Source organism: Hordeum vulgare, chromosome 3H (genome assembly GCF_904849725.1).
Source record: "Hordeum vulgare subsp. vulgare chromosome 3H, MorexV3_pseudomolecules_assembly, whole genome shotgun sequence".
In the NCBI taxonomy this organism is placed as follows: domain Eukaryota; kingdom Viridiplantae; phylum Streptophyta; class Magnoliopsida; order Poales; family Poaceae; genus Hordeum; species Hordeum vulgare.
The window spans coordinates 583,675,058-583,689,934 of NC_058520.1; the positions used below are offsets into that span (position 1 = coordinate 583,675,058).

Sequence of the window (14,877 nt, forward strand, 5' to 3'; positions counted from 1 at the left end):
GGGTTATCTTAATATGTGTTCTGAACATGCATGATTTTTTTAGATTTTTTCGTAATGTATGACTTTAAATTTTGACCACAAGGCACACGATGACATGCGTGCATGTCAGCTGATCCCTGTCCGGTCCATCCACTCTGGGAACGTGTTTGACAGCTGCAATGCCATTTCCCAACTCCCGCTACAACAAACACTCGCACTGCACGGTACTATGGTGGTGTGGTTGACAGAGGCGTGTAATCAATTTGGTAGATCTTGCGCCACCGAATGTGCCGCCAAATAATGAAGGGCCGGACTCCAACGAAATTCAAGCCAAAAACTGGATAAATAGATGTGCCATAACAAACATTCAACACCAAGATTCAACATTTAACAGCAGCAAACACCAAGAATTCGAAGCTCATTTTCTAAAAAGTCGTTTGTTCCATCACAATTTTATTCCATTCTCGCCGCAGCTAAACAAGGAAGCAGAACCGGCATCGGCGACCTCAGACGCCGGGCGGGAGGGGGATGGAGGCGACGGTCTTGGCCCAGGCGGGGCGGGCCGAGATCTCGTCCCACCAGGCCTTGACGTGCGGGCGGGAGGCCACCAGGTCCGCCTTGGGGCTCTTGGTGAGCATGAAGAGGTAGGACATGTGGTTGGCGTCGGCGAGCGTGAAGGCGTCGCCGGCGAGGTACTTGTTCCCGGCGGCGAGGTGGGCCTCGTAGACGTCGAGCAGCTTGTCGAGGTCGGCGGCGTTCTTGTTCACCTCGGCGGCGTCGGTGGGGGCGCCCAGCATGGGCTTGATGAGCAGCTCGTACACCAGGGCGCGCACCGGCGGGTAGAAGTGGTGCGACTCCACCTCCAGCCACACCTCCAGCTTGGCCGACGGCGTCGGCAGCAGCTCCGCCGCCCCGTACTTGGTCGCGATGTACCGGTTGATGGCGCGCGACTCTGCAACCAAAATTCTTTCCTTCATTATTTCGGGGGTTTATCTCAACCTCTGCTCGACTAGTTCGTCGCTACGTAGTACTCCAGATCTGTTCACTGGCAGTCTTGCTTGATTTGTTATGGACCAAATCCTCGCGATCTTCTTTTAAATCTCGGATAAATTACAAGTATATTCTAGTAACTTTTTGGAGGAAAATGTGTGCTCTACTACCATAAGTTTGGATAGATCGGCGGATGATAAAATAAAATTAGTACAGTATAAAAGAGAAGAACAATATACTAACACAGTTACAGAGAGCCGTGTGCTGGCCGGTGACCCGGCGTCAGTAAATCTAGATCCTAGTGAGACTGGTGCGCATCTACGAAACCAGATCTGGGTGAATAATGAGAGGAGATGGGATGAGAGTCGTTACCGAAGACAACTTCGTCCCCGTCCTGCAGCGCCGGGATCTGGCCGAAAGGCTGCACAGAACCAACCAGAGAAGCGAGGCAAACAAAATCAGCGCCTTCCCTGGATCTTGACGACGAACTAGTACTAGGACGAAGCAGGGGAGGGAGGGGGGGCGTACGTTGAGCTTGAGGAAGTCGGGCTGCTTGTGGGCGCCGGTGCGGAGGTCGACGCTGACGAACTCGAAGTCGAGGCCGAGCTCGTTGAGCACGGTGGCCACGCGGGTCACGTTGGGCGACAGCATCATCCCGTACAGCTTCATCGGCGCCATCTCCACCTCCCTTCCTTCTTCGCGCTGCTCTGCTCTGCTCTGCTCTGCTAGGTGCTACCCCTATCTATCTGCTACCTCTGCGTCTGGATATATATCGACGGGAGCGGTGCTGACCTGGGGTCAGCCGGTCAGGCCACGAGGTTTCACACCGAGGAGTGCGCGACTGACCTACGGGGCCCCGCTGTCGCTCGCGGTACAGCGCAGCTGCATCTGCATCTGTTTGATAGCGCACGACGTACGTGGTAGGGCAGGGTGGGTAGGGACGGTTCCTTCTGCCTCCCGATCCAACCGCATCCACAACTCTGCTCGCGGGCACATGCTCGTGACCTGGTGCTACGTGTACACGCAGCCTACCCAAATGCAAGTTCAAAGGGAACACGAGGCCACAATCTCTTCATGCTACCTTCGTGCCAATACACATGCACTTCCGGGCGATAGAATAAAAAATACTGTATCTCAAAGAATCACATTAAAATCCCAATAGGTGCTATTCGTGTATTAATTAATACTATAATAAAATCATCAATTGCTCAATCGTCATATTGCGTATTAACTAATAGAATCAATTTACAACATACGAGATGCACCTAATAATAATAAAAAATCCCAATACGATCCAAATAATAATTGACCGATAACTGAGGCAGGGCATAAGTATCAAACTGAATGACCAAAAATTTGCATCATCGCCCACATTTTCCGGGTAATAAAAATAAGGAAAATTATCTAAAAAAATCGGGCTGGTTTCTTCCATTATTATCGCACTAAAGTTTGGATCAACAAAATGATTAACAATCATAGTGAATCACAAACATCCGAGCAACAACCTACCTTACTGTGTGGTCGACTCTGTTGTATGATAAAGGACATATGTTTCTTTAGGCCTAATAAGAAATAGGTACGCAACTAGTAACAAATCGACCCCTCCGATGGACTCCTTGAAAATCCAGATGACTCGAGGGAAACACATACTTAGTAAGCCACAGATCGAAGATCGATATCTCTACATGACGCGTACCTTAACCCTTTCTCCGAGTAGTATGAGAATTGGCAATGTTTAAATCGTATATGCAACCTGAATTTGTGCAACGGAGTTCCATGGGCCGGTTATTATTTTTAATAGTTTTGACGATTTGTTCGGAGGCTACCGAGGTACACATGAAGAGACCCATTTGACGGGATCCTATTTGATGCTTGCATGCTGTTGAAAAATACTGTTCATGTTTTTCAACTTTTTATCATTTTTTAAAAAATTAATTCACGTTTTAATATTTTTTTTCAAATTTCAAAACTTGTTCACTACTGGAATTTGCTTTTACATTTTACGTATAAATGATTGAAAAAACTCGAATTTTTTAATATGTCACCGCCTTTGGTTCATATAATAATCATGTTGTCTATTAATTTTTATAGGCAGTAGTTCAAGTTGTATGGAACACTATGTGTCCTTTGAGGCGTTGTGGTTAACAACTGCGGAATCTCATCTCAATCATCATTTGTCGGGACTTTTTGGGTAAGTTCCTTGGTTTGGACAGGACATTTAGTTCATGTTGCTATTCCCGCATCCAGGGGGTACATTCGATGGAATAATTTTTAGATGTATTACCCTATCCCCAGGGGTTGGGACCCATTTTGACGGGTCGGTGGAATCATTTTGCCCAAAAACCTGATTCAAGAAATCCTTTATTTGGTACCGTTGAAGGGGCGGGAACTACCATTCTTATTCTTCTTGGGGGATTCCATCCACAAACACAAAGTTTGTGGCTGACAGATCTAGCTCACCATCATTTAGCTATTGCATTATTTTTTCTCATTACTGGTAACATGTATCAGACTAACTTTTTGCTGCGTATGGGCTAGTTCCCTGCGGGCAGGGTTCGATTCCCTTAGAACCTTCTTTTTGCATGCGGTTTTCCAATTTTCTTTTGGATGCAACGGAAAATAAAAGGGAAAACGGGGACGAAAATCATTGATACATATGAAAAATTGTTGATGGACTAAAAAAAGAAGAAACAATTCTCCCATTAATATTAGGTAAAGATATATGGCGAATGTCAACGACGAACGACCGCGCCTATGTCCTGCCTACCGCAGGGCAGCGCGAGAATGTCATTTTTTCTTTATGTGTTTTCACTATTTATATTATTTTTAGTTGGTTTATTTAGATTTTTCTTTTTTTATGTGTTGGTTTCTTTGTTTTTATTGTGTTTATTTGTTTTTATGTCAATTTTCATTGATTTCCTGTTTGTTAAACACGTGTTAACAATTTTCCATTGCAGATAACATTTATTTTGTATGCATTAGAAACATTTATTATATACATGTTTCAAATATTTTTAAATACATTTTTAACAGTTTTTGAAAATTTATATTTTTTTATGTCTACTTTTTCCATACACAATAACATCTTTGGTGTATAACTAGTACATTTTTCTAATCCATGTTTAAGAATTTTTAAATACAAGATTGACATTTGTTTCATAGCTTGTCAGCATTTTGTCTTTACACATTTAACTATTTTTTTCAAATTCTTGATTAATATAATTAAACCTTCAATTTTTTAATGCATGGTCAATATTTTTTCTATGTACATTTAACATTTCTCAAGTGCTTGATAAACAATTTTCAAATATAATTTGCTGAATACATGGTCAACATTTTTTCTATACACATTTTACATTTTCACAATGCTTGATCAACATTTTTTAAATACAAGATTGATTTTTTTGAATACATGGTAAACATTTTTTCATACACATTTTACATTTTTCAAATGCTTGATTAACATTTTCAAATATAATATTAGAATTTTTTGAATACATGGTGAACATTTTTTATACACATTTAACATTTTTCAAATGCCTGATTATTTTTCAAACAATACAAGATTAACATTTTTTTAAATACATGGTCAACATAATTTCTATACACGTTTAAGGTTTTTTGAATGCTAATTAACATTTTTCAAATATAAGATTAACATTTTTCGAATACATCATCAACATTTTTCTATACACGTTCAACATTTTTCAAATGGTTGATTACCATTTTATAAATACATGGTCAACATTTTTAATACCACATCTATATTTTTCGAAATGTATGATTAGCATTTTTTTTAAACATTGTCTAGTGTGTACTTTTATACCCGCCCACCAGAATTCAAGTAACAGACTTGACGTTCATGCCCACATTTTACTTGAATTATTTTAGGCCTTACGGTGATCTGCACTCAGTAAGAAGAGATGTTCCCCTAGACTACGAAGGTGTCTATGATGACTTCGTCAATCTCAAAATGATGTGATGACTCTATCTTTCGAAAATGCTCATAGAGATAGGTTGTGCTTACGTTGCGCGGATACTTCAGAAAGCACGCGTATCCAGTCGGATACGCATCTCACATGTATTTTAGGATTTTTTGATTTGAAAAATGAAAATAATGTTTGATTCTCCTGGGATACTGCTGTGATACAAATTAGATACATGAAACCCCTCGTTCAACGTGAAATCCCCTCAAGAGCAGAGTCACACTTTAGAAGATTCCCATCATTGGGGTGAGTTCATGCCAAAAGATCACTATCGATATTCTTATGCAAGGGAGAACCGATGCACTCATTGAGAGTAGCAAACCTAGGGAAGTGCCACTCCAACTGATAGAAGTGAACCAAGGGCAAGAAAAAAAAAGATCATCCTATTGAGGCATGCTTTGACATGGAAGCTCTTTATCTTTTTTCATATTTTTAATAATTAACATATATATAAATGTATCCCCATATCCTAGTTTTTACAAAATTGGCGTATCCCTATATTGCTTATCCGATACGTATCCAAGCGTCCATTCGACGTAGGGTTATGTATGCGTGCATTCATAGAGATGGCGTATGTATCTTTACTATGTTAAAAAAACAGGAAATAGCCAGAAAAAATAGAAAATAGAAAGAAAAAATAGCCCCGCAGGCATCCATCGTGAGTGGTTGATTCGTGGCTGCTAATTAAACAAGTTATTTGTTTCATGTCATGATGCGTATTAGGACTGCTACTGCTAACAACGCAATCTTATGATGTCTGCCTGGGTAGAAAGTGTGCAACATGCCAGAATTAGCTCCATCAGGCAACGAATTACCAGACCGCTTTGACAACGGCGTACAATGAAACAGAAAACAAATCGCTAGCACCCAGCAACCGTCAATGGTCTGATCCGTGGCTGTTAATTAAGAAATTGTTACTTAGAGTTCAAAAAGAAAAATATTGTTACTTTATGTTTTGAGGGAGGCTGCTAACAAAGGTGTCCGAGTCTTGAATTATATAAAAATCTCCAGCATTTCAAATTGTTAGTTGATTCCATCGGCATGTAAGAGACCTCAGCTGGAGCTATCAGGCAACGACTTCTGGGCAGAAGAGGTTACTACGAGGCATGGTTTTCAATTTAAACTTTTAAAAAATAATTCAGCATCAACCGAAATCATGAAAATTCAATGAATTTTAATGATTCGGGTTGCATTTCGGCCAAATGAATGAAATATTCAGTTGAATTCAATTGACATTGAACTTTTTGGAGAATATTTTGAAAAATATTTTTTAATTAGTTTACACTACCGTAGTTGTTGAAATATTTTGACCGAAACGTGATTATTTCAGTATCTATGAAATTTAGTAAACTTTGTCGAAATTTCACTATTCGGGGCAAAGCCTCCTGCCTCCTGGACTGTGGCCAAGATTTCCTACTCTGAGCGCCGCACAAACCTGAAGACATTCGCATGCATCATGTGCCTTAGCTTCAAACAGTCCACGTGTATCGGTGGCTGGCATGCAGAGGCGTTAGCTCAAGCGTGTATGTACTCTACTGCTTTTTGTGAAGAACGTATAGTGACTCTGCTTTTGAATTCCAACTGTATTGATTAGTGAGTCGAAAATGGGAGCAACTTGCTGTGGGCCAAACCATCTGATTCTAGGGATACAATTAACCATACAAATGATACAACCATACAAAACACGTTGAAACGAAGTCTGTGCAAAAAAGAAAAAATTGTGGCTTTTTAACACATGATACTATTCATCCCGAAAGTCCATGAATTTGTTCTTTTTACACAGATTGCATAATAAGGTATTTCATCCTGAATTTGTGCACACATATACATTTCATCCTTATGTACGTGCATTTTTTAAACCAAAAAAATGAATTTTGAATTTTTCAAAAATAAAGGATGTCCTGGAGCGAGCGATGATTCTAGGGATATAACCATACAAACCATCTGCTCCGACTGGCTACAACGGACCAATGATACATGCACAATCAAACCATTTATTATATATGGCACTATTATATTGGTACAAGCTAGTATACCACATAATCAGAATCTCACAGCAAATCAATCAACAAGAACACATTCATGACCGACGCAATGTCTTAATTGTACAAATCGTATAAGATATACATTCCATGGACAGAGAGTGTAGCTCATTGATCACCTTAGACCTTGGTCTTGCTCTCCTTCGTCTAGGGGACTGCAGCAGCAGCAGCAGAAGCTGGAGCAGGCCGCTCCAGGATGCTGTAGATGTTAATCATGTTGCTCATGTAGGATTAGGAAAGAAAGCCAAACCGAGTCCTAGTAGTATTAGGATTCCTAGTCCTAGTCTATTTCCATAGTCCCTTGTGGACGTGTATAAAAGACACCCTAGGGGTGTTGATTGTAACACCAGAAAAACGAAAAGCAATACAAAGCAAAGGCTCGACACGGGCCTTTAGCCATCAAATCAATCGATCAGTTTTATTCGTGTCGCTAGTTACGCAAGTTCCGTCAAGTAGCCGGCCGAAGCAAGAATCGCGTAGGCACGCCTGTACAGCTGCATACGCACGTTCAAAAGCCAACAATTGGTATCAGAGCCTCGACGATCTACGATCTACGATGACGGACAGCGACGCTGAGTCGGTCAAGTCCGGCAGCGGCGGTGCCAAGGCGAACAAGAACGGCGACAAGGTGAAGAAGGCCGTCAAGTCAGCAACCAGTGGTGGAGGAACGAGCGGCGCTAACGTCCAGGCGCATCGCAACATCCCCATCCAGTACCCGATGCTCACCGACGCCAACTACGGCGTGTGGGCGGTGAAGATGAAGATTATTCTCCGAACCCTTCGAGTGTGGCAGGCAATCACGGACGACGACGTCGATGACGAGTCCGACGAAGGTGCCATGGCCGCCATAGCCCAGTCTGTGCCGGATTCCGTGTTGATGACATTGGCGGAGTTCGAGACGGCAAGAGAGGCGTGGAACGCACTCAAGGAGATGAGGATCGGAGAAGATCGCGTCACCAAGGCTCGGGCACAAGTGCTGAAGCGCCAATTTCACAAGTTGCAGATGGAGGAAACTGAATCTGTGAATGACTACGCCATGCGTCTTACTACTTTGGTGGGAGAGATCCGTGCGCTTGGTGCAAAGCTCGATGAGACCGAGATCGTGGAGAAATTTTTCAGTTCTGTCACTGATAAATTCATGTACATCATCGGCACGCTCGAGCAGCTTTACGACATCGACGACATGACCATAACGGAGGCGATCGGACGATTGCGGACATGGGAAGAGAATGCTCGTGGCTGTCGGAAAGGCAAAGGAGGAGGTAGTGACCAACTCATGTACTCGCGCACAGATTGGGAGGCCCCAAGTAGCAAAGGAAGGCGTGACGGTGGCGAAGGCTCAAGCAACACGAAGGGCGATGGACAAACCGGAAAAGGCAAAGGAAAAGGCAAACCACAAGGTCGTGGTAAGGCGGGCCAATCTAAAGAGTAGAAACCACGGAACTTGGACTTGTCCGAGGTCAAGTGCTATAACTGCAATAAGATGGGTCACTTTGCGAAGGATTGTCCAAAGCCTAACAAGCGGGAGATCAAGGCAAATTTGGCAAAGCAGGAAGACGAAGGTCCAGGTCTTCTGATGGCCGAAGTTTGTGATCTCGCTGAAACGGTGGTTGTGAAACCAAGCCGGAAGGTGCTACTTCATGAGGAAAAAGTGAAACCAAAGTTATCCGGTGATCAGAACGTGTCGTGGTATCTCGACACGGGTGCCAGTAACCATATGACGGGGTGCAAGGAGAAATTCCTCGAGCTGGAATTCGATGTTGAAGGCTCGGTCAAGTTCGGTGATGGTTCAGCTGTGGAGATTTGCGGGCAAGGATCTGTCCTCTTTGAGGGTCTCACAGGCGAACATCGCATACTCACCGGAGTGTACTACATCCCACGGCTGCGCAACAACATCATCTCTATTGGGAAGCTTGACGAGAATGGATGCAAGGTGAATATAGAGAGCGGAGTGATGACGATCTTCGACAACCTCCGAAATGTGCTAGCTCGTGTTAATCGCACACGTAATAGGCTCTATATCCTCAACCTTGATCAATCTCAACCGGAGTGTTGGCTTGCCAAGAGTGATGATGATTCGTGGTTATGGCATGCTAGATTTGGACACGTTAACTTCTACGCCTTGAAGAAAATGTCAAAGATGCAGATGGTATCCGGGATGCCAGTTATCGACCATGTTGATCGAGTATGTGACGGGTGCTTGGTTGGAAAACAGCACCGCAGGCTATTCCCTGCTCAGTCTACCTATCGTGCAAGTGATGCACTCGAGCTGCTCCATGGTGATCTATGTGGCCCTATCACCCCGGCAACTCACGCTGGAAAGAAGTATTTCTTTCTTGTGGTAGACGACTACTCGAGATATATGTGGGTCATTCTCCTACGATCTAAAGATGAGGCGTTTGAAGCGTTCAAGAAATTAAAGGCTGCAACAGAGATGGAACACAAGCTGAAGGTTCGCGCTCTACGGACAGATCGCGGCGGAGAGTTTACGTCGAATGAGTTCAACGACTACTGCGAGAAGATTGGCATAAAGAGGTTCCTCACGGCACCTTACACGCCGCAGCAGAATGGGGTCGTTGAAAGGCGCAATCGAACCGTCGTTGACATGGCAAGGAGTTTACTCAAGAGCAAGAACCTGCCAGGGACTTTTTGGGGAGAAGCTGTCTCGACGGCGGTCTATCTTCTCAACCGGGCTCCAACGAAGGCGGTGATCGGCAAGACTCCGTATGAAGCAATTTACGGACGTAAGCCGAATGTGTCTCATCTACGGACATTCGGGTGCGTGGCACATGTGAAGACGGCGGAGCCGCACCTCTCAAAGCTTGCCGATCGTAGCACCAAGATGGTGTTCATCGGATACGAGAGCAGTTCTGGCACCAAGGCATACCGTTTCTACGATCCACAAACCAAGCGTCTACGGATTTCACGCGACGTTGTGTTTGAAGAAAACCAAGCGTGGAATTGGAGCGCCGCAGCCGACGATGCTCCAAACAGTAACATATTTGCAGTTGAATTTCCAACTGATGATGATGCAGGGGAGGATGTCCAGGTGATTGGCAAGACGCCCAACCAAGGTGACCACAATGGTAGTGATCATCATGGTGCCGACACCGACGACGACGCGCATAGGTCGCAAGGAGATAGCGACAACGCCGCGCACGACATAGGCGAAGATCTCGACGACAACATCGACAACGAGGCGCATAGTGACGACGACAATCAAGATGATGGTCACGGTCACGACGACTACGCCGACGACACGGATGTCGATGACACACCAAGGTCTCAGCCGTCTTCCTCAAGTGCATCAACACCGACACAATTTGTGTCGCCTCCTTCGCAAGCCACAACGGACTCCTCAGGGCCTCGTCGCTACAAGACCCTCAAGAAAGTCTACAAGTACACAAAGCCAGTTACGCTCGAGTACTCCGGACTATGTCTGTTCGGAGTTGAGGAGCCGGCGAACTTCGTAGAGGCGAGAAAAAGTCCTAGCTGGACGCACGCCATGGATGAGGAGATGAAGGCAATTGAGAGCAATGGCACGTGGACTTTGGTAACCCGACCTCCAAACCAAAAGACGATAGGTTTGAAGTGGGTTTACAAGTTAAAGAAGGACACGGAGGGTGCCATTGTGAAGTACAAGGCAAGACTCGTTGCAAAGGGCTACGTTCAACGTCAAGGAGTTGACTATGATGAGGTGTTTGCACCGGTTGCTCGAATCGAGACGGTGAGAGTGCTCCTAGCTTTGGCAGCACAAGAGGATTGGAAGGTTCATCATATGGATGTTAAATCCGCTTTTCTCAACGGCGATCTCACAGAAGAAGTGTACGTGGAACAACCCCTCGGCTACGAGAAGAAAGGCGAAGAAGGGAAAGTTTACAAGCTCAAGAAGGCACTTTACGGGTTAAAGCAAGCGCCAAGAGCTTGGAACTCAAAGTTAGACCGAAGTCTGGTCTCGCTCGGGTTCAAGAGATGTCCCCTCGAGCACGCAGTCTATACAAAGAACTCCAAAGGCTCAAACCTGCTAGTTGGAGTTTATGTCGACGATCTGATTATCACCGGAGATAGCGTACAAGAAATTGAACGTTTCAAGGCGCAAATGAAGAACAAGTTTAGCATGAGTCATCTGGGATTACTCAGCTATTACTTGGGCATCGAAGTGAAGCAAATCTCGGGAGAGATTTCCCTATGTCAATCGGCTTACGCGGTCAAGTTATTGGACAAGTGTGGCATGTCAGATTGCTACGCGACACAAGTTCCAATGGACCAACGTCACAAGTTGAGCAAGCGTAGCTCAAATCCGCCGGTGGACACCACAATGTATCGAAGCGTTGTGGGCAGCCTAAGATATTTGGTGCATACCCGACCTGACTTGGCTTATTCAGTCGGGATCGTGAGTCGTTTCATGGAGAATCCGACAACCGAGCACATGAGCGCGGTCAATCAAATCTTGCGCTATGTGAAAGGCACCATTAATCTTGGTTGCACGTACAGAAAGGGAAAGGAAGGATTGATCCTTCGTGGATATTCAGATAGTGACATGGCAGGTGATGTTGATGACCGAAAGAGCACAACGGGCATGGTTTTCTACCTTGGCCCGAATCCGATTAGCTGGAATTCTCAGAAGCAAAAAGTGGTGGCACTGTCTTCATGCGAGGCAGAATACATAGCGGCAAGCACGGCGGCTTGTCAAGCAGTGTGGCTGAGAAGACTCCTAGCTATTCTTGCAAAGCGGGAGGTGCAGAAGGTGTCACTGAAGATCGATAATCAAGCTGCAATCTCGTTGTGCAAAAATCCGGTTCATCACGAAAGGAGCAAGCACATAGATACCCGGTTCCACCATATCCGGGAGTGCATTGAAGAAGGGTTGATCGAGGTTCAACATGTGAACACGAAAGACCAACTTGCCGATATTTTCACCAAGTCCCTCGGTCGACAGAAGTTCATCGAGATGAGGAGGAAAGTCGGAGTGCAAGAAGTGAAGTCAAGCAACAAGATTAAGGAGGTGAATGTAGATGTTAATCATGTTGCTCATGTAGGATTAGGAAAGAAAGCCAAACCGAGTCCTAGTAGTATTAGGATTCCTAGTCCTAGTCTATTTCCATAGTCCCTTGTGGACGTGTATAAAAGACACCCTAGGGGTGTTGATTGTAACACCAGAAAAACGAAAAGCAATACAAAGCAAAGGCTCGACACGGGCCTTTAGCCATCAAATCCATCGATCAGTTTTATTCGTGTCGCTAGTTACGCAAGTTCCGTCAAGTAGCCGGCCGAAGCAAGAATCGCGTAGGCACGCCTGTACAGCTGCATACGCACGTTCAAAAGCCAACAGATGCCAGCGTGCATGAACAACGTCCAGACGTGCGTCACAAACTCGCCGCCTTCAGCGAGATGTGCTATGTGACTAGCTACATTATCAGACGGAGCGATATACACCAACATTTCGACCCAGAAATCTGCCAATACATCCCACCGGACTCTATGATTTCCAATGCTCTCTAGTGCCTTCCCCAGCATAACACCCTTGGCCAACAGTTCTTCATGTCTTGTCTCTATTGCTACATTGCGCAACCGTATAAGCTTTTCATACTTTTCCGTTGGTGACATGAGACCCTGAAGCACTCCTTCTGCTTCCTTCATTAGCTCAGAGAGCGCAAACTTTGTCTCTATTGGGCTGCCTGGAAGCAATGTCGGGGCAAATGCGACCAAATATGCACAATACTTGGACAAGCTAGTGGCAACAACTTGGTTTTGGAGCACATCATATTCTTCTCGGCGCCTTATGGTTTCGGAAATCTCGCAGTAGCTAGTTGCGATGTGCCATACCAGTATGCTGTGAGTGGTTGTAAACTCCTGACTGATCATACATGCCCAATGTAGTTCCTGACACTTGTGTCTCACCAATGCAGAGGTTCCATTTGATAGAAGTCCATTTCTTGAGTTCTTGATAGCCTTTGCAACTTTCCTCTTCACCTCCGTTGTCAACTCTATAGGCCTGCCTGCTTTGCCACTTGGAAGCCAACGCTTCAACCGATCCCAGTAACTGGAACTAAAGGAATCAAGTATTGAGTACTGGCCAAGGTTGTTGCTCCAATACTGAACCCATTTATGAGGACTTCCTTGAAGTAAAAGAAGCTTCTTGATAAAGCCATTCTCTTGCCACGATGGTTGAGTTACATACTTGCAAACCAAGGATACCTTTGCCCAATCAGAGAGACAATATGCCGATATATTGAGAAACTGAAATATTGATAGTGCAACCAACGCTATCTTGGTGACCAGGACGTTCCTTGTGCTAGTTTCTACCACAAGATAGCCCAAAATGGAATTATGCATGTTCAAAACACTAAGAGACCATGTGCCAGCTGCTATACTGAGAAATGTGAGGCTGAGTGAAATACCACACCATCGTGCCTCTCTTCCATACATAATGTAAGCATACTTGGTGAAAAAGAAGTCGTAGAGAAAACCTAGCTCTGCTTCAATCACTTGGAATGCCCTTTCATAGTCTTGTTCCGCTTGCAACAATCCATCAAAAACGAGATCACGAGTCTTGTCAAGCTTAGATTCAGGACAAGTGTAGCCAAAGTATCGCCGAACCACGAGATGGAACAAGGTGAATGAGAGACATAGGTCCTTGAGACCACGAATAGGAGGAGCTGTATTGTAAGATGATAAGATACCCATGTTGTCGCACCAAATGTTATCCAGTGTTACTTCCCTTTCTTCAATTTTAGCGCTCCCATCATAGAGCAACACTGGGTACTTGTATCCCTGCATGGTATGAGGGTTGTAGGAAGTTCTGAGCAGGTGCTCACTCTTCATGTAGAGGGCCAGCCAGTTGATGCCATTCTCGCGCGATGGTGTGCTTGCTAACATTGCCGCGCCCCATTGTTCAATAGTTCTAAAACCCAATAGCAATGCCATGGGACATAGAATGTAACGGAAGTTTCCAACCTCTCTACCAAGAGTACCAAAAGAGCCGGCTAAAACTGTGCTGATGTACCATGAGAACAAAATAGTGTCAAAATAGAGCTTCATTTGTTGGTTGTTCTGGTCGAGCTTTTGGACAGAAATAGCACTTGTTCCCCCAAAAAGCATGGCCAGAAACATTGCCCACACCGGGTACAACTCGTGCTTGATTTGCCCTGCCTGCATAAGTCCCACTGTGTAGGAAAGGAGTGGGAAGCTCAATATATACACACCCCCGACTCCGTATCTTATAATGATGCTCCGACTTCGACGGCGCATGGGTGCTCCAATGGCAAGGACCATCATAAACACAGCCACCATGATCACATAACCTTCTACGCTGTCTACTGTCTTCCTTGGTTTCAAATATCTGTTGATCCAACGCACCGTGCAGTTATTACATGCCTGTAGATAGATTTCCTTGTCCCTTGTCGTATTCATCTCGATCACCGCATATAAGTATATAAATCTATGCCGAGTCTGCAAATTAAACAACAGTACATATAAATATATAACGATATTTTCCCAAAACAAAACATGTAGTCCCTCCACTTGATATTACTTGTCGTTGCTTTATTACAACTTTACAAGTAATATGGATCCGAGGGAGTAGCTTAGATGAAGTCAAGCATCCATAACTTTGAGAATTGATACATTCAATCAGATTGTTTATAAAAATTCCACATTTTTTTATATTTATATATAAGCATTACATAATAGTATAAAATAAAATTATTTTTGTATAAATTTTCTAATGTGATTTTTAGGTATCAAATCCAAATACTTGGAATATATAAGTATTTTCATGAATACTTAAGTTCTGAGTAAATATAAATAGAAACACCGAGGGATTGTATTCCTACGAATATTTAAGTTCTGAGTAAATATAAATAGAAATATTAGTAGAA

General features: G+C 44.2%; 2 protein-coding genes across 2 annotated transcripts; both read right to left on the reverse strand.

The window, feature by feature from the left end:
* Window positions 1-303: 303 nt before the first annotated feature.
* Window positions 304-1,719, reverse strand: LOC123445351 (glutathione S-transferase 3-like). The gene is made up of 3 exons (XM_045122321.1): window positions 1,498-1,719; window positions 1,342-1,390; window positions 304-931 (listed from the first exon to the last, which is right to left on the reverse strand). Exons 1-3 carry the CDS (start codon window positions 1,645-1,647, stop codon window positions 486-488), a joined length of 645 nt encoding a protein of 214 aa, XP_044978256.1. The 5' UTR covers window positions 1,648-1,719; the 3' UTR covers window positions 304-485.
* A 4,602-nt stretch (window positions 1,720-6,321) lies between these two features.
* LOC123442098 lies at window positions 6,322-14,361 on the reverse strand. The gene is made up of 3 exons (XM_045118200.1): window positions 12,310-14,361; window positions 7,117-7,196; window positions 6,322-6,390 (listed from the first exon to the last, which is right to left on the reverse strand). Exons 1-3 carry the CDS (start codon window positions 14,288-14,290, stop codon window positions 6,322-6,324), a joined length of 2,130 nt encoding a protein of 709 aa, XP_044974135.1. The 5' UTR covers window positions 14,291-14,361.
* Window positions 14,362-14,877: the final 516 nt, after the last annotated feature.